We start from the raw sequence: 25,467 nt of genomic DNA on the forward strand, positions 1-25,467 counted from the left end.
CGCGCTAGGACTCGCTACAAAGCTAGATCTCGCTCTCTCACCCGCCAGAACCGCGTCGCCCGCTACCACCGCCTCGCCAAACGATGCGTATCGGCGAGACGCTCGGGTTCAGCAAGACGGCGACGTTCCTTGCGACGGTGACTGTCCATGAGCTCGTCCAAGGTGTGTACATTCCTGCTGGACTGCCCAATCCCGCCAACGAGCCGCGAGCTGACGGCTGTACTCCGCTCCCGCCTCCGCTTCCCGAACCCCTCCCACACACCCTCGGTCTCGCCAACTCGCTTCTAGTCCCGCTCCTGAACGCCAAATTCCGCATCAAGTGGAAGTTCAAAGGCGCGACGCACTCGTCCGCACTCGACGACCCCGCCAACTCGCATCACTCGGCGCGTGCGGCCGCTGGGTTCGCAGAGGCGAGCAGGCGGTTCCTCCATCCGAGGACAGCCGCGCTCTCTAGCTCGCAGGGATCGTCGGCTTCAACGTCGGATGGAGGCGTGACAGAGAAGGAGGGGGAACTGTCGAGGTCGAGGAGCGGGTCGCCGCTCGGGATGGCCTGGTCGTCTGAAGAGGGCGATGATGCGCGGACAGCAACAGGCGGGAGACCTCTCTCGCGAGGCAACACTCCGCCTGTCAGCCCTGACCAGGACCCTCGCTCGCGCTCGACTTCGCGTGACGGCGGCGGAATGGCTTTCACCTCGCCGTTCTCGAAGGACGGGCACGAGACGCTCTACACTTCGCCCCCTTCTGGCTCGCGGTCCGGCAACGGAACGCCTCACGATAGTCATCCTGCCTCACCCGACGGACCAGACCTGATGCGACGGCGAGGCGCAGGCGACCTTTCCTCCATGCCGCACACTTCCCCTCCCTCCGGCTCGAGTTCCCGCAATGTCTCCGGCCCAACCGCCATCGCCCACCGTCCCGAACCGAAAGGCACGACGACCTTCGTCCCGCTCCGCTCGCACACGGCCACCTTCAATCGTGAAATCACCTGCCCCGTACTCGTCACCCTTCGAGCGGTCGGCGGCGGCAAGTACGAGTTGCAGACCTCGCCTGTTCGGTTCGCGATCAAGCAGGAAGTCGTACTCGAGGACGGCAAGCGCGAGGAGGAACGGCTGGGAGAGGTCATCCTCGACTTGAGCCAGTTTGCGAAGCCGAATGGGGCAGCGGCGGACGGGGCCAAGCCGAGGCGGTACCTCTTGCAGGGATGCAAGAGCAATGCGGTGCTGCGGGTTTCCGTCAAGATGGAGTGGCTTGATGGCGAGCGGAACTTTGTCGCGTAAGCGCACCCTTCTCCTCACCAAGTCATCGAAGCTGACCCTTTCGACCATCTCTCAGTCCTATACCACGATCAGCGCAAATCGCGACTGGCTCGCCTGCTGCGAAGGGTCTCGTCTCGACGACCAACTCGCCTGCTAGTCGCTCAACTCTTTCCTGTGCGCCGAGTCTTCTTTCTGCCACGGCGAGCTAGCCGCTGACATACACCCCCTTTCAGTGAACCATAAATCTTCCGCGACCAACCTCAACGGCGCATCGACCCCGAACGGCCGACCACGCACCTCTTCCTCGACCACCTCGACATCCGCCTCGCGCTTCTCCCTCCGTCGCACCAACTCGGTCTCGTCCGCCGGCTCTTCGAGTCTCCAGAACGGCGCCGGCTCGCCCGAGATGTCTCGCACCTCGTCTCGACAAGGTCCAGCCAGTGACCGTCTTGCGGTGCCCGGCTCGGCCAGTCGGCAGGGAAGTGGCTCGTCTGCTTCGACCTCCGCCGGCTCGGCGCTCTCGATCTCAACTCCTGGCGGGCGGAACGTGAGCAAGAAGGCAAAAGGACGAGGGAAGGACAAGGACCACAAGAAGGGCGGGTGGCATCCCCCTCGATCGAGCGTTGTCGGCGCTTTCGCCTACTCTACAGCTGGATCGGCCGCGCCGTTCGAGACGGGTGTCGGAGCGAGCACAGGGACTGCGACGGACCGCTCGGCGACCGACGTGATTGACGCCATCTTCAATCGGCCTGCTAGGCCTACTTACTCGACTCGACCGAGTTGGGCGGTCGAGCGCAGCGATACCGAGGGAGGAGGAAGGATGAGCGGGACGTCGACGCCGACAGGCCGGCTCGGCGCGCCGTTCGAATACCCGCAAGGCGATGCGAAGCATCACCACCATCTCGGCATCAACAGCCACCACTTTGGCTTCGATCGCTTCAAGGGGAAGAAGGGTGCGCCGAAGGAGAAGGAGGAGGGCAAGCGCGTGCCGTCTCGAGCGTGGTCGATGCGGTCCGTCTCTGGCTCGAACAACAAGGAGAAGGAGAAGGATCTTCAGGAAGTCGTCAGTCCTGCGGGCGTTGCCGCTCTTCCGACGTTCCCTTCCGCGCGCGAGGACCCGCCAACCCCGATTGGCGCGACGTATGCCCAGGTCGAGGCGCCGTCTGTGCGGAAGAAGCAGGACGAGCGGGCGAAGCTCGTGCGCGATGTGACTTACGAGATCGGCGTTGCGCGAGGTGAACAGCAGTGCACGTATGATGCGCTGGACGGCGATACGAGCTCATCGGACGATGGAGATGGGCGCGACGGGCGGGCGGCGAGCGCGAAAGGCAGGAGTCATCCGCCGGGACCGTCAGTCGAGGTACAGCCGCCGACACCGCAGATCCCTTTCCCTCGCACCGACTCGTCGCCAGCACTCACATCACGAGCCACGATGCGTCCGAAGCCACCCTCACCGTCCTCATCGGCTCATTCTTCTGTCGCCAACTCGGCGAAGCCGCTCTCAGTTCGGTGGGGTGACCAGTCGACCTCCGCCTCTTCCTCTGCGGGCTCTACCTCTACCTCCGCCGCGCCATCTCCCGCGACTTCCGTCCTTCCGAGCCCTAGTCATCGCCAGCTACGCCACCAACGCTCGACCGATTCTGCTCTCTCAGTCGATCGGCAGAGTACGCGGTCAGCTCCGCTCGACACGCACTCATCGGCTTCCAGGCAGTCAAGCAACTCTCGTCTCGACCCACCGCCGTCCCGCCCGACATCGAGCCTCTCTTTCAACTCGTTCGTGACGCCGCCTTCTCCGCCGCCCGTCAAGGACAAGCGGCACAAGTGGGGCGTGCTCGGGGTCAACGGCGGGCGTAAGGAGCGCGAGAGGCGGAGCATGGAGAAGCCGGGAGAGAAGGCGCCTGGCGATGTCGAGTGGGGGAAGAGCTGGACGTGAATGGGAGGGGGAGTATCTGTCTCTGTACCCCAGCATCGGAGAGACCTGTAGAGCCCGTCTCTCCGCCTTCATTTGTGTTCTTGTTGACTCTTGCCTTTCGTCTGTAGCCCGTCCCTAACCTTCGCCTGTATGCCTTCCCAGCGGAAAAGTAGCCTAGTGTTCCTCTCGCTGTCCAGTGCTGAATCAGAGTAGGCATGGCAGTATGGCTACAAGCAACAAGAAGAGACCACTTGTTAGTCCGACTGAAAGGAAGAAGACCCGAAGATAATGGGCGGGTCGAGTGCTGCTGACACAATGCCGCCGTCGCGCGCCTTCTCGTCTGGCTCGAGGTATTTAGCGCGCTGGAGCAGGCTACGGAGCTGGTCGTCCTGCTGAGGCGCCTTGACCTTTTTGCCAAAGTCTGATGCAAGACTCGTCAGAACGGGTTCGCCGGCCTGAGTGGGCGAGAGAGGGCTCACCTGCGGGAGCGACTTGCGCTCGACGGCTAAGCATGGCATCCTCGAAGCTGCTTGCGACGACGAGGATCTGCATGTCGACAGGCTTGGTCTGGCCGAGACGATGCGCACGCTTCTCCGCCTGGACCTCGACTGCCAGAGAAGCGATGTCAGCGAGATGAGTCGCTTCGGGACAGGAAGCTCGACGCACGATCCGGTTTCCAGATAGGCTCAACGGCGATGATGCGGCAAGCTGCGGTGAGACCGAAGCCGCGTCCTCCAAGCTTGGCGTCGACGAGGATAGCCTGACACTCGCGAGCCGTAGTCGAATTGAAGCGCTGTGCCTTCTCACCGCGATCGCCCGAACGAGCGTGAGAACCGGCAAAGACAAGATGACGGATGCCGAGAATGTCGAGCGCTTCAGACAAGTTGGCGAAGACGATGTCGACGTTCGACGATGAGAAGATGATGAACTGCGGGACGGAATGTCAGTGTCCATCGCGAACGAAGCGAAAGGACTCAAACGCACCTTGTCGTCAGGATGCTCGCGCATCTCGCGGATGATGTGGTTGATCTTCGACGAGGTCGTGCGGACGAGGCCAATGTTGCGGAAGATGGAGTCGGCAGGGAAGGGGGCGAGCGGAGTCTGGTCGTTCTTCGAGCGCTTCTTGAAGAGCGGCGGCTCCTCCTCCTCAGGATTCGCCTGCTGCTGATCCTTCTCCTTCTTCTTCGGCTTAGGCGCAGCATCCAGCCTCTTCCTCTTCTCCTCGAACGTGATCAGCTCCTCCACAAGCTCCTCGTCGTCCTCCCACGCCTTCACATCGACTCGCCGGAGCTCGTCCAAGTCGACGCGCATTCGGACGAGCTCGGGCAGCGGGACAAGAGTGCGACCCCGAGGGTTGTTGATGGCCTTGAGACCTCGGAACGTTGCCACGAGCTCGTCATCGAGACCAGTCACCTCAAATGCGACGGATGGCGTGCCGGCCGTCAAGATGGTCTCAGGATCATCCAGCGCCTCCTGGAAGACTTCGAGCACTTTGCGCTCCATGGCACGCTCCTCCTCCGTCCATGCATCGCTCTTCGGACTGTCGAGCATCTTCTTGGCAAAGTTGCGCGCCTCGTGGACCAAGACCACAAACTCGTAGGAACCGAAGAACGTCGTCGAGGTCGACAAGTTGTCCATGAGCTGCTCGAGATGGGCGCGCTTGGAAGGGTGGAAGAGGTAGTCGACGTCCACACGCTGCGAAGTGATGGCGTTCGAGGCGAAGAAGGCGATGAGAACGTTGTAGACGCGGCGCTCAGCCTCCTCAAGCGGGATTTGCACGATCCGCTTGGAGAGCTTGGGCAATTTGAACGAGTCCTTGATGTACTTCGGGTGATGGCGAACGACGGAGCGGTCGAAGACTGCCGCAAGTCGAGCAGCTCGCTCACCGCCGCCATAGACGTGCGTCTGGCAGAGCTTGCGGAGCGAGTCGTGCTTCGGGAAGGCGTCGTGCTGGTTGAAGCGGGAGAAAAGCTGGCCGAGGCGGTCAATGTCGGTGCGGTCGCCGCCTGCAGCGGACGGCGAGGTGAACAAGGCGACCTCCTCCTCCTCCTGCACGACGCGGAGATTCGTCGAGGGCGTGCCCGAGACGGCCCAACGCGACTCGCAGCGGAGCTGTGCGGAGTCATCGTCAGCGCGAGATGACAGTCTACCGAGCGGCTGCTTTACGTACCTCCTCTGCCAGCTTGCGCATCCTCGTACCGTTCGCCAAGACGTGCCCTTCGTCGATGACGAGCCGCTTCCAATGCACATGCCGCAGAGCCGTCTCCTCGGCGTCTGCTGCATCACTGAACCTCTTGACGCTCATCAGGATGAGGTCCTGCTGCGCCATCGCGGCGGCCGTCGGGAACTTGTCCTTGGCAGTCCGCAAGACAATGTAGCGGAGAGCCTTTGGCACGACGTGCTCCTTGATCTGCTCGCGCCATTGTCGGACGAGGTCGGTCGGGACGACGACGAGAGTCGTGGCCGCTACGAAGATCTGCTGCGGCTTGAGATTGCCCCTTCGTCCTTCGCGGCTGTTCTGCTGAGCGAGGCTGGGGTAGAGGCGGTAGTAAGGAGGCGAATCGTGGAGGAGGTTGAAGAGGGCTTCGGGCAGGGGATGTTGGTCTTCGATTTCGCCGAAATGCGGGTAGCGGTTCGGGTGCGCCGAAGTCTTGACGATGTGCGCGGCGAGGGAGCGTAGCGAGGGGAAGGGTAGGTCGGGAATCCTCGCGTCCTCCGCCTCCTGTGCGGCGAGAGCCGCTTCGTAGTCGAGCTGTTCCCGAACGTCGAGTTCAACGCCGGGGAGTAGCTGGAGCGTGCGAGGCTTGAGCTTCTTCTGTTCCTCGCTGCGATGGCAAGGGTGAGCAACAGTACGGATGCAAATGACCGTGCAGGCACTCACATTTCGGCCTTGAAGGGGTAGTCCCTCGAGAGCGCGGTGAGGAGGACGGGCGAAGGCGAAGGTTGCGAGCTGTCGAGGTAGCTCGAGAAGCCGTCGACGGAGGGAAGCTCGCTGAGCGTCGACATGACGAGCGAGAGGATGATGAGCGTCTTGCCGACGCCCATGTCTTCGGCGAGGATCCCACCTTGCGGCTCGCGAACGACAGTCGGCTTGCGACGGACGGATCCGTCTACCGAAACCCAGAAGTCGCGTCGTTCGGTACCGAGGCTAGTCGATCGCGCGATAAAAGCTGGGTGAGGGACGTCTTGCGGCGCAAGCTCTCGCGTGAGCATCTTGGCGAGCGTGGCGCGTTGGTAGGGGAAGAGGGTGGTGGTGATGCCGGAGGGGTTTTCTGTCAGAGACCAGGCGAGGCGGGACTTGACGTCGTCTGGCGCATCAACTTGTCCGAGGAAGGACTCGTCGTGAGCGGGAGACTCGATGTCGCGGTACACCTCCAGCAGCGATCGCCGGTCCTCCTCCTCCATCAGGCTCGGCACGTCGCCCTCCTGCGGAACCCCCATCCATTCTTCCTCACTGACCCGCACTGCTTGCAAGACATTCAGGACCGTCACTCCGGCAGGCCGCTTCGTCTTACCACGCGAATAAGCAAGATCGCGCAGCTCCGGCAGATCCTGCGGGACGAGGTAAATGCGGACGACGACATCCGCACTTGAGACATGCATCGTGCAAGTACATGCCAGGGCGGCTGACATGCTCGCCAGCGAGTCAATCACGGCAGTCCCCCCAATCTTCGCCTTCTTCCTCGCCGGCTGACCTGCCAAAATCGAAGCCCGCCTCTTCTGCCCGGCTCGCGCTTTGGTAGGCGACTTTCGCCGGGCCGCAGGAGGTTGGACGGGTTGGGCTTCGTCGGCTGGCTCAGCTGCTCGCGAGGCAGGCTGAACGCTGTCCCGCGCAAACGCGAGCCATCCGTCTTCGGCGACGTCCAGATCGTTCGATACAAGCTGGTGATCTCTGAGGAGGATCGTACCGGCTGGGATCAAGCGGTCGAGCGGAAGAGGAACACGCGGGGCGTGTCGTGAAGGACTAGTCGGAGCTGGAGGGCGGCTGGGCGCAAGCGGAGCTCGGGAAGGAGAAGGAGAGACGGGGCGTTCGAAGGGAAAGATGGCGGATGATGTGCTGGCGAAGGGAAGAGAAGCGGAGGAGGATCCGCCAATGGGGGTCGGGACGGGCGTGAGGAAGGTGATGTCGTTGGGGACTCGGTTGGCGGGGATCGCTGTAGCCTCTCGCTTGAAAGCTTGCGGTTTGACCTGTAAAGCGAAGCTGTCAGTGCGCTTGGCCTTGACAGCGAGCCATTCGACCGCACCTCGTGCTCGTCAAGGTCAACCGCGGCCGCCTTGCCCTTCTCTGCCGCTCGTGACCTTCCGCGGGACTCGTTCCAGTCCTCAAGTTCTTTCGCATCATCATACACCACTTCCTCCCGCATGACGCCGCGCTCCTCGTCCTCCTGCTTAGGCGAAGGGAGAGACGGCTTCATCTCCTCAAGCGAGGCAAGAGACATGGTCTCCTTCGTCGCCAGGTTCCTCTTAGCCTGTCCCTTCACGACCAACGTGCCTGCCTGCCCCTTTCTGGTGTACTCGTTGTTCACAGTCTCGACTAGCTCGGAAAGCGATGAAGATGCGGGAGGTCGTCTGGCGGGTTCGGCGGCAGTGGGTTTATGCGAGTCGGTAGCAACACAAGCGCTGTGACCGGTCAAGAAGCAAGCGAACCAAGAAGAGCAGCGTGGACGGCGTGAACAAGCATTCGTCTTGCCTGCCGCTCCACTTCCTCGAAGTCCGCATACATCTCGACTCGCGAAGCGTAAAGACTGGCAAAATGAACGAAAGTGTCTATTGGCGCACTGCGCGGACGAGGAATAAGACGCAAAGCAATGCTACAAATGCGAAATGAGAGGACGATTCGGTCTAAGGGGTGGGGCAAAGGAGGGAACGAAAGACGTCTAGGCGAGCGCGACGATGCTGCCAACGAGCATGGCGAGGACTGAGAGCGAGACGGAAGCAGCGACGATGTCGCCGTTGTTGGTCTTGTTCGACGAGCTGTTTGAGCCGGCGGCGGTCGCGCTCGGTCCCGACGAGCCGCTGTTCGAGCCTGACTTGGCGCCAGACGAGCCGGCGGAAGTGGCAGTCGGGGCGGACGTGGACTGCGGGCGGCGTCGAAACGCAGTCAGCCTTCGCATTCTAAAGCAGCGACGTGCGTGTCGGTCGACGAGCAGCAGAAGCACGTCACACCCTTACCTGGTAACCCAGAGCCGTCGCCGGGAAGAGCTCGGTCGACTGATACGTTTTGCAGTTCGACGAAGCCGGAACGCGCGGCGTCCAGGGCAACGACTGCGTCCCAGCGAGCGACTCGGGCTGCGACCACGTCGTCGTCTGTCCGTTCGTGCCAGTGTAGATGCCGACGGGGTCCTGCAAGTCGCCGTCGCATTCGAGAAAGACGTTGTCCTGGTAAGATGCGGGCATGTCTGCGGGGCGGGAAGGGCGTCAATGACAACTCGGAAGGGCGTCAGCGACGGCTCAGAGCTCGCAAAGGCGCATTAAGAACGCACTGTAGGAACAGCCCAACAAGTCGAACTTGTTCTGGCAATAGAACGGCTCCTTCTGGGTGTTGTCGAAGCACAGCTTCAGGCAGAAGACGCCCGCTCCGACTGTTTCGCCCAATCCTGCATCAGTCCCGTCTCGTATGCGATGTGAGAGAGGTGCGCGACCCACTGAAGTTGTTCCACTCGACAGCCTGAACCTCGGTCTGGTTGTTGCCGCCGGGAAGCTGGTTCGAGTAGACGAGTCCTGCGAGCGTGATGCGTAAGAATCGGTACGTCGTCCGAGATGGCTCGGCGCACCTCCAAGAGGGTTCCCAGCGAGGTCTGCACCGTGCGGGTCTGCACGTCACGAGAAGGTTAGTCGGATTCGACTTCGAGCGCTCGCTCCTCAACGCACCCAGCTCGCCTCCAGTGTCGTTCTCCTGCAAGTTCAGAGCCGACATGTTGATGTGTCCGGTCCACTGGATGTAGGCGGACGTGTGCATGACCTGCGGGAAGCGCGATTGTCAGCGAGCATCTCGCCAAAGAAGTGTAGTACCCCTCTCACTCACCTGCAAGCCAGTGATCGCGCCAGCGGGGATAACGCGAGCACCGTGCTGGTCGTTCGTACACTGCCGGGGAAAGGTGAGTCAGCGGCAAGTCCGAGGAACTCGCTCGAGGAGAAACTCACGTAGGCGACAACGGCAGCCTCGTCATCTCCGCTGCATCACTTAGCCCGTCAGTAACGACAGCTGATCCTGCTCGTCGGAGCGCAACGCACATCGTGCCGTTCGCACTCATGGTCGGACTGCCCCAGAGACAGAAGTCGCTGGCGTTATTAGCGATCATGGTCTGACACCGCGAGTCGGGCCCCGACGTCGTCGAGTTACAGATGTTGTAACCGGACTGTATCGCGGAGGCGAGCGGCGCAGAGAGGAGGCCCGACAATATGCATCGAGGGTGGGGGGTGGTCTCGAGGTCAGCGAGTTGTCCGCGCCCAGCCTGGCACCCTTCTACGCACCTGAGGACCACGTCCCTCACTGCAAGAACGAGGAAGACACCAAACGGTCAGCCAGGCGCCTCGAACTTCGAAATGGCAGACTCACGCAGCGGGGAGAACCTGGTACGGTACGGCCGAGTACGAGTACGTGTACTGTGTCAACGGCTTCTGCGACCCAGCAGCCTGTCGCTTGACTGCCTTTGCGATCTGAGTTGACGAAGGCGCGGCGGTGATGGTCGAACCGGACGAGGCGGCCACGAGCGAGCTGCCCGCCAACGCGCACGCGGCGGTTGCGAGTGCGAGTGTGGTCCTCATCGTCGTCGTTCGCGTCGGAACGGAGGGCGTGCGAGAGTGAAGAGGCCTCTCGCTGCGAAAGTTGCGAGTCGGAGGGGCGGTGCTGCAAGCGAGTGGGGCGAATTAGGCGTCGAGGGGACTGGCGGACGAGTGAAGAAGCAGCAGAAGCAGACGAGCCGTACACAGCAGGAGGGGAAGAGGAGGAGGAAGAGGAGCTGCGATGATGGACACGAACCGTTGCGAGCGCGACCGGGAACTTTAGCGCGTCGCGGGGAGGAAACGGGGTCCCCTATACGCTGCTGGACTGACGTCTCCTGTCGTTGAATGCGAGCGCCCGAACAGCGAAGCGAAGAGGAAACAGCAAGCCGGAACGGAGAGAGGGGAGGTGGAGGAGGAGAAGTGCAGGTTCGTGGCGTTGCCGACAGTCGTGCTTCTCTAGAGACAGCCCTACCGAAGCTGAATAAGCCACACAGCGCCGAAGCAGCGTCTTGTGAAGCAAGCGAGCGAGCGACACCTCCTCGGCCTTCGCAAAATTCGCCTGCTCGACGCTTTCCCGCGCTGCGCCGCAACAAGCCAGGTCATTACATGCGTCAAGTAGCACAGTATTAGTCTCTAGTCATGGTCCATCCCGCCGTCTCGCCAACGACACCGTGGCGGATCCCGCTCGACTCCTTTCGCGCGTCTCCTCTCGACACCCAAGTCCGCCTCCTCCACTCACATCCTCGGCCGCGAGCGACTGCTGGCCCTGCTCGACGACCGTCCCAAGCTAGCCTCGGCATACCCTACCTGACTGCCCTGGCTCCGCCCCGACGCATTCGAAGCAATCGACCCCATCCTGCTGTTCCGGCCATACGACCGCTTCTCGTCCTCGCTCGACTCGCTCATATCGCTCGACTCGCCGTTGCCGACTGGGGCGTAGCGGCGGCGAGAAGGACGGGCGAGCGAGTTGGCGACGGGTTGGGGGGCGACGGCGCGCTCGGCTGGGTTCGAGACGACCACGGTTTGCTGCAGGGAAGGAGAGCGTCAGAAATCTGTCTTCCCCTTGAGCGACGGCCCGAAAGCTGAGACTCACGCCGGTCGCGGGTCCGCTGCCGCTCTTCTTGCTACCACCGCACTCGAGAATCGCAGCGATGATAGCGATCACGAGAGCAACAGCAACTCCGACGCCGATGACGATGGCGCTGAAGCGTACGATCTAACGGTCAGAAGGTCCAACACTGAATGAAAGGCGAAAAAGTGGCGGCCGGCGCACATGGTCTTGTTCTCCGAAACCCAGTCGCCAATGCCTCCGCCACCGCCGAGCGAGACAGTCACGTTGTTCGTGTTAGTGTTGCTCGAGTCGAGCGTCGCGTTCGAGCCAGAGTTGGCATCAGCCGTGTTGTTGAGGTTGAGCGAGTTCTCCGGGACGCTCGTATCGGTTGGCGCGGCTGAGCTGAGAGTCTGCGGAGCGGGAGCGGTAGGGATGCCCGTGTTTGCTGCACCGGTCTGACCCTGGGTCACGGTGGCTGCGCCAGGATTGCCAGTGTCATCGGGCTTCTTGTGCGAAGCGATCGGAACGGGCTGCTGGTCGTTCGTCTGCGTAGGCTGGGGCTGCTCGTCCGCGGGTCTGCGAATGATCTACATTAGCACTACTCGAATGTCGGTTGAGACGCGGCTGAGCTCACTGAGTCGCGGCGACCGTGACAGTCTTCCGCAGCGGCTCGCCCTGCTTCGTCTCGATGATGACCGACTGCTGATAGAGCGTCGAGGTGCTCGAAAGGACGGCGGTGATAGTTGCGAGTTGAAGGTCGAATGCGGTGGTCGTCACAGTGACCGGGACGGTCTGTAGGAAAGGCGATCAACGAAGCGTAGGAGGCCAGCCGCTTCGGATGAGGCTGCTCACCTTGCCAGACACAACGGTTGTTTGGATGACCTTCGTGGCGACGGCTGTCTGCGTCTGCGAGGGAGGAGGGAGCGAGGTTTAGCTCCTGCGGTCGATGCTTGCAAAGGGGTGGGAGACTCACCATCGTGGTCGTGATCTCCTCGACGACCTTGACGACCGACGTCGCAGTCTGCGTCACGCCATCGACGACGACGGGAACAAAGACGCTGCGAGGGAGAGGGCAGGTCAGCTCCAGACTTCGGCGGAACAGCTGGCCCGCAACTTACGTCGAAGGAACGGCAGTCTTGATGACCGTCTTCACGGTCGTGACCGCTCCGATGTTGACGATCCTATGGTCTCTGACATCAGCATCAAGTTCAGTCGAAGGAACTCTGGCACTCACACATCGTCAACCCGCTTCTCCAGCCCACGCCGCGCCTGAGGAGCTTGCGTCCGAATCGCCGCCGGTGCGGCCAAGACAGCAGTCGCGGCGAGTACCGAGGTGAGTAAGTGTAGCACCGTATGCCGCGCCATCAGCCAAGTCGAGAACGGAGGAAGGGAGAATGGAAGGAGAGTGGGCGGAGTATCCGCGGGATATGGTCGAGAGTGAGCGAGGGAGGGAGCGTGAGCGAGTTGCAGTCAAGCGAGCGGCGGGAGATCGGTTTGTGTGGGCGAGTCGACAAGCGAGCGAAGAGAAGGTGAGGGCGGAGGAGAGGAGAGAACCAGAAAAGCGGCACGAGGGCGACCTCCTCCTCGTCGGCTAGTCCGCGGACTCGCCGATTGCGGTCGATTGAATAGACGAGATTCCAGAATTGGCTCCGTAAGCATACGTAAAACGACAGAGAGAAAGGCGAACGAGAGGGAGAATGTGGGAAGGTTACCAGCCGAAGCGAGTGCGGACTTGCTGGACGAGCGCGCGGATGTCCTGCGAGGCGAGGTGCGCCTGCACGATGTCCGAGATGTCGTCCGACGAGTCGAGGATCTGCGTCCAGCGAGCCCGACAATGTCAGCCATGTTTGCGGATACGCAGCCAGGAGACAGCAGGAGGCCGAGTGCTGACGGACCTTCGCATCGACCATCTTGCCATCCAGACCCATCTCGACGCTCAGTCGCCGCAGGTCTCCCTTCTCCGCCTGCGCACTGCCGTACTCGAAGATGAGTGCGGACGGAGGCGAGCCGACTGCGTAGGCGTTGTGGATGCCGAGGAGGGACTTGTACAGCGCGGTGGTTGTGTCAACCCTGCGCAACGACGCAATTACCGTTAGCAGCTGACCACGGGGCTGAAAGGAGCGAGAGTGGACCTACCACTCGCATCCCTTCTCAGCCCGCTCATCCTGCACGCCCTTCGCATCCCTCTCCTCCTGCTCCCTCCTCAACTGCTTCGCCGTGTTCGAATACCGCTCAATACTGATCTTGCTCGCCTTGATGCGCGGCTTGAGCGTCTTCATCTCGTCGTCGCACTGCTTCGTCCGCTGGCCGATCTGGACTAGCTCGAGTTCTTGCGCTTCGAGCGTTTGGGCGATTTGGTCGGTCGTGAGGCGCTGCGCGACGACCAAAGTCGCTCAGTGAGTGGTCAGGGTAGACAGAGGGCATAAAGTACGCACCTCGGTCGGAGACCGCTTGTTCTTCAACATGGCAATCTCCGTCTCCATCGCCTCGCACTCTCTCATCAAGCGATCCGCATGCTCCGCCTCTTGCGTTCGTCGCTGCAGCTCTGCAAGACAACACTGCTTAGCGGGCGCTTAGAGTCGGAGGGGAAAGCGAGGCGCACCCTGGTCAAGCGCTTCAGCCTCGGAACGGATGAGCGCCTCGAGCTCGTTCACGCGCTGCTTCCGCTCCTTTAACGCCGCCTTTGCCTGCGCACGCTTCTCCTCTATGAATCGACAACCACCCATCAGTCAACTTGCCAGCCCTGTGAGGACCAAGTTGACAGAAAATCGAACGGGCGTGAACGCACCGAGTTGGTCGTTCTCCTCCTTCAAGACAGGCTTGTAACCGTCGGCGTCGAGAATGTGGTTCACGAACTCGAGCTTGGCGCACGACTCGAGGTAGGCAAACTTGAGGTTCGAGATGTATTCCTGTTCGTCGATACGCTCGCCGGATCAGCCGTCTCTTCTCTTCGGCAGAGCACGACGGCAATACTGAGAGCGTGCGACACACCTTGAACAACCTCAAATCCTCCCCAATCCTCTCCCTATCGGCCGAATCCATGACCAACCCATCCTCACTCACGCCCGTCACAGCCGTGACATCCGTCGCGCCCTGTGTCCAGCGCGTATAGTTCTCTGTGTCGTTCTGGCGGTGCGAGAGGTGCGAGAGGTCCCGGACTGGGATGGACGAGACGAGGCGAGTGGATTCGAGGGGATGTTGGGCGAAGGTGGTGAGGAGGCTGCACGGAGCGGTGAGCGTCAGCGTGGAGAACGGCGCGTATGCTGGAAGGTGCTCACGCTTTCGTTTGCTCAAATAGAGCCGTACTTGAGTCGGTGGACGCCATGGCGCGAGAGAGAGGGGTGGCAGCAGCGCGAGGCGATGAGAACAATTCGCTGCACGTGACCTGGGCAACGGCGGCGACGACGGGGCGAGTAGAAGAACATACTCTCGGCGAAGTCTTTTCGCAGAGAACACTGCATCGGAAGAAAAAGCGACGGCAGCAGCGCGGGTCTTGCGCTGACGACTCTCCCTCGCCTGCTCGTCCTCGCTCGCTCGCTTCGCTCCTCCTCCCGCCCGGATGACCCAGGCAATGCCTGCTCCATGCCGAAAGCATGAGAAGCTCTTGAGGATGACGGACAACGGGCGAGAAACGCCGTGGCGAGACGTCGAGATGTGCAGTCGTTGCAAGAGCTACAGTTTGTACAGTCGGGATGATCTGCACGGCGGCACGGTTCATCAGCGCGTGCGCAAGGAGGGTCAAAGTGGCGAAAACTCACGCAGAAAGAACGAATGATCCCCCTCAGACTTGAGGTCCTGCAGCCGCCGTTGCTGGAGGTGTCGCCGCCTGGGCCCCTGCTCCCAACGCCTCCATCTCCTGCTGCCTCGCTAGCGCCTCAGCCTTGCGTTCTGCCTTCCTCTGACTCTGGTAATACAGCGAGCCGCCTGCGTCACGAAAGGTCAGCCTTGAAGAAGGGAGGAAAGGCGCGAGGGAGACGCACCGAGGGCGGCGATGACGGTGAATCCTTGTGCGGCGACTCGGTACCGCAGGAACTGGTTGAATCGTGTTCGGTTGCCCTTTTGCAGGGCGGAACTGGCGGCGAGGAGGGCGGCAACGGTCGCGATGCAGCCTGTCGCGTGGTGAACGAGTGGGTGTCAGCTCGCTTCGACTGGGGGGAGATAGGAGGACCATCATGCCCTCGCCTACGAACGCAGAGAGGCCCTCAGCACCGCTACGAAGCAAGCAAGACTGACCGATCGGGACGAGCGGTTCCTCCTTGAACTTCTTTGAGAACTTTACCCACGTTCCCGGGTTCTCGCGCGACTTGCTGGGTACGGGAGCGGCTGCTGCGAGGTCTTCGGGGTTCACGACGGGGTCGGGGGTGTATGCGGCGGGCATGATGCGGGGAGTGAGGGAGAGAGTCGTCTAATGGGGATCGCTCGGCGGGAGTTTCGCGGAAGGGTTCGGCTAGGCTCAGTCGGTGGTGCTGGCGTGCGTTCAAGTCGTCTGAGCAGGTGAATGAGCGAGAGCGGGTTCGGCAGGAGGTGGCGGAGGAGAGAGTGAGCGGGTGAGGGACGAGCAAGGGGTGCGGCGATGCGCTGGCTGGACTGGCTGCATGTGCAGTGTGTAAGCTACACTTCTGGACCCTCTGCAAGCTGCTTGACTCGCCTCGTGAAGTGGTGTCGAGGCCAAGCTGCCATCTGTTCGCTCGCACTCTCCTCTCGCTCGCTCACCTCGCTTTGACATCGCCAGAATGCCTCCCAAGCGCAACCAGAAGGGCTCGAACAAGTCGTCCAAGGCTCCGTCCAAGGTCGCATCCAAGGCCCCCTCGGGCGCGTCCACCCCCGCCCTCCGGACAGAGCCTCAGACGCCCGTCAAGCTCGCCCCGGGCCTCGTCGGCCTCACCTTTGGACAGAGCTTCTCGAGCGTCGCAGTCATCGACAAGGTACGCACTGACACTTTCTACCACGCGAACGAACCATCGCTGACCCTTGGCCGCGCCGCGAAACAGGAGGGTCTCGCCGACTGCATCGCCAACGACGACGGCGAGCGACAGATCGCGACCGCCCTCTCGTTCAGCGGGTCAGAGTTCGTGAGTCCCTCTCGAGGGCCATCCGCAAGATCCAGCACTGACCGGCACTCTCCCTGCAGTACTCGGGCATCCCTGCTCGCGCCCAGCTTGTCCGCAACGCAGAGAACACCGTCCTCGCCTTCCGCAACCTCCTCGGCAAGACGTGCGTTGCGTTCGTTGTGACGGCGAGTTAGATCCCGAGCTGACACGACGGTCCCTGCAGCTACGACGAGGTCAAGGATGTCAAGCAGCCGTCCAACTCGGCGCCGATTGTCGACTCGAACGGCGTGCCCGCGTTCAAGGTCGACATTGACGGCACCGCGACCGTCCTGACCGCGCACGACTGCGCAGTCCGCTTCCTCCGCGTCCTCGTCTCGTACGCAACCGACTTCCTCGGCCGACCCATCACCGACGCCGTCCTCGCCGTTCCCACCGACTTCTCCGACAAGCAGACCCAGGCTCTCCTCGCTGCTGCCGAGGAGGCCGGCGTCCACGTTGTCCAGACCGTCCCCGAAGCTGCCGCCGCCCTCACCGCCTACGCCGCGACCGACCTCTCGTCGACCGATGTCGACAAGCTCCCTATCGACCGCAACACCGTCGTCCTCGATGTCGGAGCGACCTCGACGACCGCGACTGTCGTTGCCGTCCGCGACGGCCTCTTCCATGAGCTCGCGAGCGTCGTCGACCGCTCGCTCGGCGGCGACCTGTTTGACGAGAAGTTGATGGACTGGTTCGGCAAGGAGTTCACGAAGAAGACGCGCGTGCCGCTCGAGAAGTCGAACCACCGCGCGCAGATGAAGCTCCGCCTCGCGGTCGAGATCACCAAGAAGTCGCTCTCTGCTTCGACGTCGGCGCCTTGCTCGGTCGAGTCGCTCGCCGAGGGCATGGACTTCCACGGCACGATCAACCGCACCCGCTTCGACCTCCTCGCCGCCTCCGTCTACTCCCGCATCCTCGACCAGGTCACCGCCGCGCTCGAGCAGGCCAAGCTCGACCCGCTCCAGATCCAGGAGGTCATCCTCGTCGGCGGCACGACCAAGCTCCCGACGCTCACCAACAAGCTCTACGACATCTTCCCCGAGTCGACCGTCGTCTCGAGCCAGATCGAACCCGACGAGGTCCTCGCCAAGGGCTCGGCGCTCCAGGCCCAGTCCATCCTCGCCACTTTCCCGCCCGAATCCCCCAACCAGAAGGACCTCATCCGCGCTTCGACGACCGAACAAGCCGTCATCGCGCCCGCCGCTCTCTCGCTTCCCCTCGGATTCGTTCTCGAGCCCGAACTCGCCAACGACCCCGCAAACCTCGCGTTCGTCACCCTCCTCGACCAGCACACGCCCCTGCCCGCACGGAGGATCGTCGACATCCCCATCGAGAGCGACGCGACGAACGAGGTCATCCTCGCGCTGTGGGAGGGCGAGCCTTACATCAAGGTCACCCTTCCGGAGAGCAAGATCGAGCAGGCCAAGAACGCGGTTGCGGCTGCGGCGGGTGCTGTCTTTGATGCGGTCAAGAATGCGACGGGCGCAGGAAAGGGCGAGGACGACGTGACGGACGACGAGGACGAGGATGAGGAGATCCGCACGGTCGAGGTTCGCGCGACGAAGGCCATCACCGACCTCGTCATCCCCGTCGACGCGTCCAAGAAGGACGCCAAGGTTCGCGTTACGATCGTTGTCGAGAAGGATGGAAAGGGCCACCTCGAGGCGCAGCAGCAGGTTCCCGGCGCCCAGTCCGTCCGCAAGGACTTCTGAGCGGGCGACTTTTCCTTTCTCTTCGCCATAGACGACGTTGCGGGTGATTCGCCTACCCTCAAAAGGCCCGACGTATTCTAGAGGGCCCGCCTCTTCTCGCTTCCCGTAGCTCGCCTTCGTATCCCCTCTGCAATACTTGCGGTCCTCCCTGTAGCTTCATTCCTCGCGAGAGTGGTTTGTGCTTGTAGATCGTACAATTGCGGGCAGTCTTCGATGGACGCCTTGTGGAGCGGGACAACATACTCAAGCTGAACAACCTGGAGACTGCGGTGAGGGAGGAGGAAGAAACGACGAATAGAGAGGGCAAAGACTACAGAAAGGCGAAGTACGACAAGGGCGACTATCGACGGCTTGGGTCCCATTGCGGCGGGACAGACTGCGAGGAAAGGTGAGAGGGGACGACAGAGTTCGAAAGGGGACTGCCGACTCGATGCGTCGGGAAGGGCGAGAGATGCGAGATGCCGTTGGTGAGGGGCTCGGCGCTGCGGGCATACCGCTCGGGAAGCTTGACGGAGAAGTAGTCGGTGGGGGCGCTCGTCCGACGCTGCTGGCCGTCGGACGCGAACGTCGGAAGCGCAGGCGTCATGGGCGATGCGGACGCGGCGGGAGAGACAGAGTAGGCGGCGAAAGATGAGGCTGGCGAGTGAGGCGTCCAGGAGTGCGCGCTGAGGGCGGGGATGCGTCGCGCGGCGTCGAAGCGGCGGTCATCGAGCGAGGACGGGAAGGAGGGCAGAAGCGGTGCGCGATGCTGTGCGGGCTGGGTGGAAGGTTCGGGTTGTGCAGCGGTCTCGACGGCATGGGACACCGACGCAGGGCGCGCGTCGTCATGCCGCGAGTCGAAGCGATGAAAAGCGGACGGGCGGTGGGTGCGGTCGAGGCCGTCATCCGTCGTTGCGTTCGATGCATCCGCTGCGTCGTTGCCGAACCAGTCATGGCGAGCGGGCGAGCCTGCATTGACTCCAGGACCATCGTCGTTGAGCATGTTGCTGAGATGCATGCCGCTTGGACCGGACGATCCCGCTCGTCGCGACGGCTCGAGAGATGGCAAAGGCGGAAGACGACGCTGACCCGGGTCTTCGAAGAAGCCGGCGCGAGGCATGGCCGAACGTGCTTGCGGACCGATGTTCTCCTGCATCGGAGACTCGAGCTGGCAACGGCGACTATCAGCCGACTGAAAGAGGGAAGCAAGCTGAATTTGGACGCACTCGAACGTTCGCGGGAGCAGGGGCAGCCGCTGCGTCGGTTCCTCCGTTGTTGACGATGTCGGCGAGGTTGTGCTTCTTGGCGTTGTTCTGATACCACTGTGAGCGCAGACAACCTGTCAGCACGGTACTGCTGGGCTCTCGAGCGGCTGACTCACGTTGCGACACTGGATCCAGGTCTTGTTGCCGAGTCCCTCTGCGAGCTTCTTCCAGTCCTTGCCATGAATCGCGAGGAGCTTGAGGATCTCGGCTCGTTCGGCGACGGTCCAGTACGACGAGGTGGTCGACTTGCGCTTCGGCTTGGCCTTGTCGCCAGGACCGAAGTCGGCATCGCCGTCAGGACCTACGGGCGAGTCTCCGATGACTTCCTCAGTCGGCAGCGAGTCGACGTCGACGCGAAGCTTGCGCGGTCGGCCTGCTCCGCTGCGACCTGTCGAGCCGGCGCCTTGGGTGGTGGTGGTTTCTCCACCTTCGCTCTCGCCCGGGCCACCTGCAAGGGCACCCAAAACCTCGGCCGCCTCCATCATGCCCTCGGAGGGCAAGTCGAGCGTAGCTCTTTTCGGCGTTTGTCGAGGCTTGGCCGGCCTCTTCGGCGCAGGCGTCATGGTCGCATCACCGTCCGCATCTTCCGCAGGAGGGCCACGGGGGGTCATGAGGAAGCGGTCGCCTTCGTCGTGCGCTTGGTCCTCGACAGGCGTAGGCAGCTCGGAACGGCTCATCCTCGGCGATGTCGGTGCGCTGACCTCGTCCTCGTCCTCGTCGCGCTCGTCAATGGGCGGAGCAGCGGAACGCGCCTTCTTGTTGAGGTTGGACAGCAAGAACGAACCCTTGCCCTCCGGCCGCTTCTTCGACTTCTTGCGACGACCGTCGCGTCCCCGTCGGTCGGACAGGCTGCGAAAGTCGATTGTGTGCTTCATGCGGTAGTAGAAGAGCACGCATTGGGCAGTCGTCTTGTCGGGCAGTTCCTGGGCGATTTTGCCGAATTGCTTAGGGTGCTGAGCGAACCGCTTGCAGAACGTCTCAACCTCCTGCTCCGTCCATACATCGAGAGGTGCGTTGACGCCGAAGGTAGCCTCGGGATCGATGACGCGATAGCGCTCGTCCTCGAACGCGGTCGAGAGCAGTTCGCGTCGCTCCGAGTCGTCGATGACCATGTCGGGAACGACGGCTGCCGTGCGGGCGGCGCGGACGTCGGGATCGCGAAGGTCGGCCGTCTCGAGGCTGGCCAGGATCTCAAGGAACTCCGCCTCCGAACGGACGGCATCTCCGTACCCAAACGCTCCGACGGCAGCGCCCGCCGAGCGACGGTTGGCGCGCCCGCCGACCAGCGAAGGACCAGGCGTCGTCGGCTCAGGATAGAAGGGCATGCCCGAAGAGTCGATCGAGGGCGTCTGCGGAGCTGTCGAAGCGGCATTGTTGTGGTTGTTCGGGCGGTGAATCCGCTCGCGGAGCTTGTCGAGACGTGCACAGTGCGCCTTCCAGTCGGCGTTGAAAAGCTTGTACTGCTGGCGAAGGGCGATGGCCTTGTCTTTGCGTCGTTCATCGCGGGTGTCGAAGTATGTGAAGAGCGCCTCAGACAACCGCGTGTGCGGCTCGATGACAGATTCCCACGTCCTGACGAAAAGCTCGTCGCGGTCCGTCAGTGGCGGAATGGTCACGCCCCCCGTGAGACGCAGCCGTTCCTCAAGCGTCCGCTTGCGATTGGCCTCAACGAGAGCCTCCGCATCGGCCGCTTCGTCCTCGTTCTCGCGGATGACGGTGTGCAGGACCGAGTCGAAACCTTCGGGCGAGCGGGTTGGCGGAGTCGTGGGAGAATGACGGTGCTGGTCGTCTGTCAAGTGCGGGGATGGCGGCTTGGGGAAAGATCTCGCTTCGTCTGCGGGCGAGCGCGGCGAGTCGGTACCCTCCACATCTCGCATGACGGCGTCTTCCGCCTCGAGGTCTATGGCCTTCCCGACAGCGACCCCAGCGGGGGACGCTTGTGCCGCCTGCACAATCGCTGCCTCATCCACCTCCATCGTGTCCTTGGCAAGCCCGAGGCCTACCGTCACGAGTTCCGCCTGCTCAGCTGGCGAAGCGTCCTTCGCCTCCTGCGAGACAGGCGCTGCAGCTTGCGGAGGCGTGACGGGCTCGACAGCCGTCTCCACCTTGGCCTCAAGCTCAGCCGCAGCAACCGCAGGGACAGGTTCTGGCGCGACGACGGGAGCGACCGTAGACGCAGGCGGAGATGCAGCATCGGCAGATCGAACGGGTTTAGCAATCGACGGCTGTGGAGGAAGAGGCGCTTCTTCAGCCTTCTTGGGTGGAGGAGAAAAGGCGGAAGTCGGCAATGGTCGAGCCGGACGGTTGATGGGGGAAAGGACACTGGCGATGGGTGCAGGCGGCGTGGAGGCGAGAATTGTCGCTGACTGGATGGCCGGCGACGAGGCGGCAGCTGGAGTTGCGAGAGGAGCGGCGGCGGGGAGAATAGAAGAAGTGGCGGCTAGCGGGACGTAAGACGGTGGAGGAGGAGGTGGAAGCGGTCTTTGGGCGGCAGAAGGAGAAGGTTTGGGCTCGTCGGCAGGTGCAGGAGCGAAGGAGGGTGAGACGAAAGGTGCGGCTGAATTGGGCGGCGACTGTGGCAGAGGAGCAGCTGTAGCGGGCGCAACGGTAATCCGCGACTTGACGGGCGACACCTCACCTTCCTCCTTTTCGAGCTGCATCTTCGGCGAGGCCGAGTGCGCGGGCTCGGGAGGCGGTGAGTGTGCGAAAGCCACCGGAGCGGCGTCTCGTGTCCGCGAGACAGATTCCGCTCGTTCGCTGGGCAGCGGCGGCGTGCCCTCCTCATGCGCAGTCCGGTCGACTGGCGCCGTCCTGCTCACAGCCTCTTCCGCCTCCTTCTTCGCAATCTCCTCAAGCACCTCGGCTGGCGCAAACATGTCGAAATCATCGACTGCTTGAACCGGCGTAGGCTCAGGCGTCTCGGACGGCGGCGGTCGATCTCGAGGCGGAGGTGTCGATGCCTGTCGCTCCTGCCTCTCCAGCTCGATCTCGACAATGCTGTCTCGTCGCGGCTCCTGCACCTCTCCCTCCAGCTCCTCGAGCTCTCCGTCCTCGTCCGGCAGCTCGCCTTCCTCGACATCCGAGCCAGGCTTGCTCGGCGGAACCGAGCGAGGCGGAAGAGGAGGTGTCGTCGTGCGTTCTCGTTCTCGCGTTTCTGCGGTCGAAGAGGGAAGACTCGCCTTCCGCCTGTCGGGACTGCCGGTGCGAGACGGAGCAGATGGAGGTTGATGGCTAGGTCGGCGGGGAAGAGAGGCGGGTATGGGTACGCCGTTGACGAAGGAGGGCGGTCGATGAGGCGGAGGCGACGTTGAGCGGGTGGGAAGCGGCCTTGCGTACGGGCTGGAAGGCAGAGGTCGGTCGAGGCGATCGAGGAGGGAGGGGCGGCGGTATGCGTCGGGCACAGGCGGGACGGGCGGAGGAGGCTCGTGAGCGAAGCGCATCGGACCGTACGAGTAACTGCGCGCCGTCACAAGTCAGCATGCGCTCCTGATACTGATAAGCTCGAGAGGAACGAACCCTTGCGACTCGCTCACAACTCGTCTCCCGTCTCCGCCTCGAACTGGCGGAGGTCTGTCATACCCGCCTGCCCGCCGATCCCGATCTCTGTCCCGCATCCTGTCCCTCTCGCGCTCAGGACTCGATCGTCTACTCCGCCAGCCGTCCCTTCCATCGAGACTCTCGTCATCCAACTCCCTCTCCCGATCTCGCAAATCGTCCTCATCATCCTCCCGACTCCGCTTGTTCCCCCTCGAGCGATATGGGATCTGAAAACCCGACGAGCTGCCTCCTTTCGTCGGCGAGCCCGCCCACCCGTTCCCTCGTGGAACTGGAGGTTCCCAAGGCGCATTCGACCGACCTCCGCTGCTCCGGCTCGACGATCCTGGCGGAAACTGATCTCGTTCGCGGTCCCTATCCCGTTCGCGGTCGCGCTCGCGATCACGGCGGTAGTCGCGTTCGCGTCGTGAGCGGTAGGGAAGGTCCGAGTCGCGGTCATCTGGCGAGGCCGATCTTCGACGAAAGCGGTCAAGCGGCTCGCGATCATACGGCGGTTCCCACTCGTCGACGTACTTGGAGGACGACGACGGGCCAGCCTCGCGGTTCATTCGAGGCTTCCTGTCTCCCCAGCCTTGGTCTCGCCTGCCTCCGGTCATTTGAGGGGGGAGACCGCTGGATGGGCCATGTGTCGGATAGAGAGGCGGGGATGGGGATCGTCGAGACGGTTTGGGCGGCGGAAAGTCGGAGAGGGGCGAGTCGAGCAGACGGAGCAGAGGACCGTTGCTGCCAGACGGGAGTGAGTCGTAGCGCGAATGGCGGTCGTTAGACGGCGGTGGCGGGGAGTATGAGCGTCTTCGAGGTGGTCTGTGGTACGCAGGCATCCCCAAGATGAATGGAAAGGATAGCGCGCGGTCAAAGGGGACGAGAAGAGGGATGAGAGTCAGCTTCAGCTGGACCGCTCGTGGCGCGTTCCTCTGCCTCCATGAGTGCGCGATTTGACACGCACCGAGTATTGCGACCTCCCCTCACGCTTCCCGCATCGTACCCACGCCTCGAGGACGACCCGCCCGCCTCTGCTCCCCTCCCTCCCGCGCCAGACGCGGAGGACCTGGCATAGTCCATCCGCAGTCTCTCGTGTCCGCAATCAGATCCCGCTCTGTTGGTGTGCTCAGACTCGCGTGGGTCGTGCTGGCGAGGAGAGGCGGGCGAGGGATTCGAGGTGGGTGTTTGTGATGTCGTGAGGCGGCGGCGGCGCGCTTTGACGGGCTGCGAGTGGGCTCTACGAGATCCCTGAGGGTAGTAGCTGTCCCTCGCAAGCAGTCTGCCCCTCCCAAGCGGCGTGGTGAGCGGAGTGAGCGTGCGTACAGGTCAAGGGGCGAGTTGGCGGCGAAGTCCAGCTCTGGCTCGTACACAGCTCGACCGCACGGCTGGACAATCGAGCTGCTGGCTGAGGAGACTGCTACTGTTATCTGCCATCCGCCCGATACCGCTCTTACTCGCCGAGCGACTGTCAGCACCCGCACAGATGCCTCCCTCGTTCGACAACCCTCCCGCGACACTCGCTGAGCTCAAGGATGCGCTCGACGACCTGCTGGAGGACTATCTGGACACGCTCTCTGCATATCAGCAAGCGCGCGACCTGCTATCGAGCCACTTGAAGACCGTGAGGCCGCTTTCTTTCCGTCGCCTCCCTGTCTCGCTCGGGCTAGCTAACTTGGGACGCTTTGTTCCGCCTTCTGCAGGGCTACTTCGACCTCGCACGGGCCAAAGTTGCGCTGGGACCGGGAAGAGTGGGACAGTCGAGCTACGATTTGGGCGAGAACGAGTCGTTGCGAGTTGTGTGCGTACACAAGCGATGTAAGAGCTAGTCTTGGATGCTGACTCGTGTGCGAGGACGTTACAGGACGATTGAAGGCGAGGAGGAAGTGTCGCAGGACAAGGGAGTGAAGGAGAACGGTCGGATATCCTGCTTGCGGTACTTGCTCGACCTGCGACCCGCTTCCCCTGAGTCCGCACGCGACGTCGACAGCTCCTCGAATTCTCCAGCAACACTTCGTCGACGCACAACGGCCGCAGATGGTCGACCAGACCCCTCGACGCCCGACACAACTTCCTCCTCCGCACCAACTCGAACCCGCCCTCACGTCTCTCCCCTTGCGCAATTCTCCGCCTTCCCACCTCCAGCCCTCCGTTCGTCAGCCGATGCGTTTGGGAACGCGGTCGAGGCAGCCGTCCGATGTGTCGAGTGCGAGGCGAGGGTGAGGGATCGAGCGAGGGAGGTGAAGCGGATGAGGAAGCGGGTCGAGAGGGCGGAAAAGGAGGCGATGGGTGGGGAAGTAGTAGGATGACGGGGCTGGTCGGGTCGGTTGCTGAGGCGAGGGTGTAGGAGATTGCAAGGAGGAAGCGGAGGTCGCGTTGGTCGGTGGTCGTTTGCGGGCGTCATAGACTGCCTGGCGCAGCTTTCGCCTTCCATCTCGCCTTCATACCACCCGCACGCTGTCCTTCCCACACCCTCACTCGTCCGCGTTCCCTCGTCCATTACCCCACATCCACTCGCGAACCCTCCAGTACAGCTTCTCTCCCATGAGGAGGGCGCCTCCGCCGAGGACCACGACGCCCGTTGCGCCAAACACGATGGCGACCGCGCGTGTGAAGGCGCGCGCGAGGTCGCGGACCTGTGTGCGGAGCGAGTGGGCGTGTGACGAGGGGGCGACGACGGGGAGGAAGAAGAGCGAGGTGAGGGCGAGGTAGAGAGGGATGTCGCGGCGCAGGGCAGGGTCCAGTGGCATTGCTAGAGCGCTTGGTAGTCGACTTGGCCGCAACAGTGAGCGTGGAGAGGCAAAGGAGAGCATTCCTGGCGATTGCCCTCCTCGAACCGTCACCACTCGCTCGTTCTCCCTCTTTCGCCCGCTCTGCTGTGCTGTCTATACTCGAGTACACCCTGCTGTCCAACGCCGTGACCCGCCAGCCGACCCGCGCAC

General features: G+C 62.7%; 10 protein-coding genes across 10 annotated transcripts; 3 read left to right on the top strand and 7 right to left on the bottom strand.

Moving 5' to 3' along the window:
• Positions 1 to 83: 83 nt before the first annotated feature.
• Positions 84 to 3,189, top strand: RHTO_05848 (uncharacterized protein; the record flags this gene model as incomplete). The annotated part of the gene is made up of 4 exons (XM_016419509.1): positions 84 to 162; positions 289 to 1,273; positions 1,333 to 1,430; positions 1,490 to 3,189. 4 exons carry the CDS (start codon positions 84 to 86, stop codon positions 3,187 to 3,189), a joined length of 2,862 nt encoding a protein of 953 aa, XP_016269715.1.
• A 233-nt stretch (positions 3,190 to 3,422) lies between these two features.
• Positions 3,423 to 7,607, bottom strand: RHTO_05849 (SNF2 family helicase; the record flags this gene model as incomplete). The annotated part of the gene is made up of 7 exons (XM_016419510.1): positions 3,423 to 3,589; positions 3,648 to 3,776; positions 3,835 to 4,096; positions 4,153 to 5,280; positions 5,339 to 5,993; positions 6,050 to 7,356; positions 7,413 to 7,607. 7 exons carry the CDS (start codon positions 7,605 to 7,607, stop codon positions 3,423 to 3,425), a joined length of 3,843 nt encoding a protein of 1,280 aa, XP_016269716.1.
• Positions 7,608 to 8,045: 438 nt separating this feature from the next.
• On the bottom strand, positions 8,046 to 9,936 carry RHTO_05850 (macrophage activating glycoprotein; the record flags this gene model as incomplete). The annotated part of the gene is made up of 11 exons (XM_016419511.1): positions 8,046 to 8,246; positions 8,341 to 8,567; positions 8,652 to 8,750; positions 8,815 to 8,889; positions 8,943 to 8,981; positions 9,040 to 9,130; positions 9,194 to 9,253; positions 9,313 to 9,343; positions 9,403 to 9,527; positions 9,643 to 9,661; positions 9,728 to 9,936. 11 exons carry the CDS (start codon positions 9,934 to 9,936, stop codon positions 8,046 to 8,048), a joined length of 1,176 nt encoding a protein of 391 aa, XP_016269717.1.
• A 693-nt stretch (positions 9,937 to 10,629) lies between these two features.
• On the bottom strand, positions 10,630 to 12,310 carry RHTO_05851 (uncharacterized protein; the record flags this gene model as incomplete). The annotated part of the gene is made up of 8 exons (XM_016419512.1): positions 10,630 to 10,920; positions 10,988 to 11,096; positions 11,168 to 11,521; positions 11,580 to 11,737; positions 11,798 to 11,851; positions 11,919 to 12,003; positions 12,064 to 12,126; positions 12,180 to 12,310. 8 exons carry the CDS (start codon positions 12,308 to 12,310, stop codon positions 10,630 to 10,632), a joined length of 1,245 nt encoding a protein of 414 aa, XP_016269718.1.
• Positions 12,311 to 12,653: 343 nt separating this feature from the next.
• Positions 12,654 to 14,270, bottom strand: RHTO_05852 (uncharacterized protein; the record flags this gene model as incomplete). The annotated part of the gene is made up of 8 exons (XM_016419513.1): positions 12,654 to 12,758; positions 12,841 to 13,015; positions 13,082 to 13,317; positions 13,381 to 13,490; positions 13,548 to 13,649; positions 13,734 to 13,854; positions 13,937 to 14,165; positions 14,224 to 14,270. The coding sequence occupies 8 exons, from the start codon at positions 14,268 to 14,270 to the stop codon at positions 12,654 to 12,656; spliced, it is 1,125 nt and encodes a 374-aa protein (XP_016269719.1).
• Positions 14,271 to 14,726: 456 nt separating this feature from the next.
• Positions 14,727 to 15,323, bottom strand: RHTO_05853 (mitochondrial hypoxia induced protein domain protein; the record flags this gene model as incomplete). The annotated part of the gene is made up of 3 exons (XM_016419514.1): positions 14,727 to 14,869; positions 14,926 to 15,054; positions 15,179 to 15,323. The coding sequence occupies 3 exons, from the start codon at positions 15,321 to 15,323 to the stop codon at positions 14,727 to 14,729; spliced, it is 417 nt and encodes a 138-aa protein (XP_016269720.1).
• A 355-nt stretch (positions 15,324 to 15,678) lies between these two features.
• On the top strand, positions 15,679 to 17,747 carry RHTO_05854 (protein of heat shock protein 70 family; the record flags this gene model as incomplete). The annotated part of the gene is made up of 4 exons (XM_016419515.1): positions 15,679 to 15,870; positions 15,937 to 16,017; positions 16,077 to 16,159; positions 16,220 to 17,747. The coding sequence occupies 4 exons, from the start codon at positions 15,679 to 15,681 to the stop codon at positions 17,745 to 17,747; spliced, it is 1,884 nt and encodes a 627-aa protein (XP_016269721.1).
• Positions 17,748 to 18,087: 340 nt separating this feature from the next.
• Positions 18,088 to 23,608, bottom strand: RHTO_05855 (Set3 histone deacetylase complex component Snt1p; the record flags this gene model as incomplete). Its single annotated transcript, XM_016419516.1, has 5 exons — positions 18,088 to 18,894; positions 18,953 to 19,048; positions 19,108 to 22,447; positions 22,508 to 23,350; positions 23,493 to 23,608. 5 exons carry the CDS (start codon positions 23,606 to 23,608, stop codon positions 18,088 to 18,090), a joined length of 5,202 nt encoding a protein of 1,733 aa, XP_016269722.1.
• Positions 23,609 to 24,011: 403 nt separating this feature from the next.
• Positions 24,012 to 24,834, top strand: RHTO_05856 (uncharacterized protein; the record flags this gene model as incomplete). Its single annotated transcript, XM_016419517.1, has 3 exons — positions 24,012 to 24,149; positions 24,229 to 24,326; positions 24,390 to 24,834. 3 exons carry the CDS (start codon positions 24,012 to 24,014, stop codon positions 24,832 to 24,834), a joined length of 681 nt encoding a protein of 226 aa, XP_016269723.1.
• Positions 24,835 to 24,999: 165 nt separating this feature from the next.
• On the bottom strand, positions 25,000 to 25,275 carry RHTO_05857 (uncharacterized protein; the record flags this gene model as incomplete). The annotated part of the gene is made up of 1 exon (XM_016419518.1): positions 25,000 to 25,275. One exon carries the CDS (start codon positions 25,273 to 25,275, stop codon positions 25,000 to 25,002), a length of 276 nt encoding a protein of 91 aa, XP_016269724.1.
• Positions 25,276 to 25,467: the final 192 nt, after the last annotated feature.

Source organism: Rhodotorula toruloides (genome assembly GCF_000320785.1).
Source record: "Rhodotorula toruloides NP11 unplaced genomic scaffold Scaffold37, whole genome shotgun sequence".
In the NCBI taxonomy this organism is placed as follows: Eukaryota; Fungi; Basidiomycota; class Microbotryomycetes; order Sporidiobolales; family Sporidiobolaceae; genus Rhodotorula; species Rhodotorula toruloides.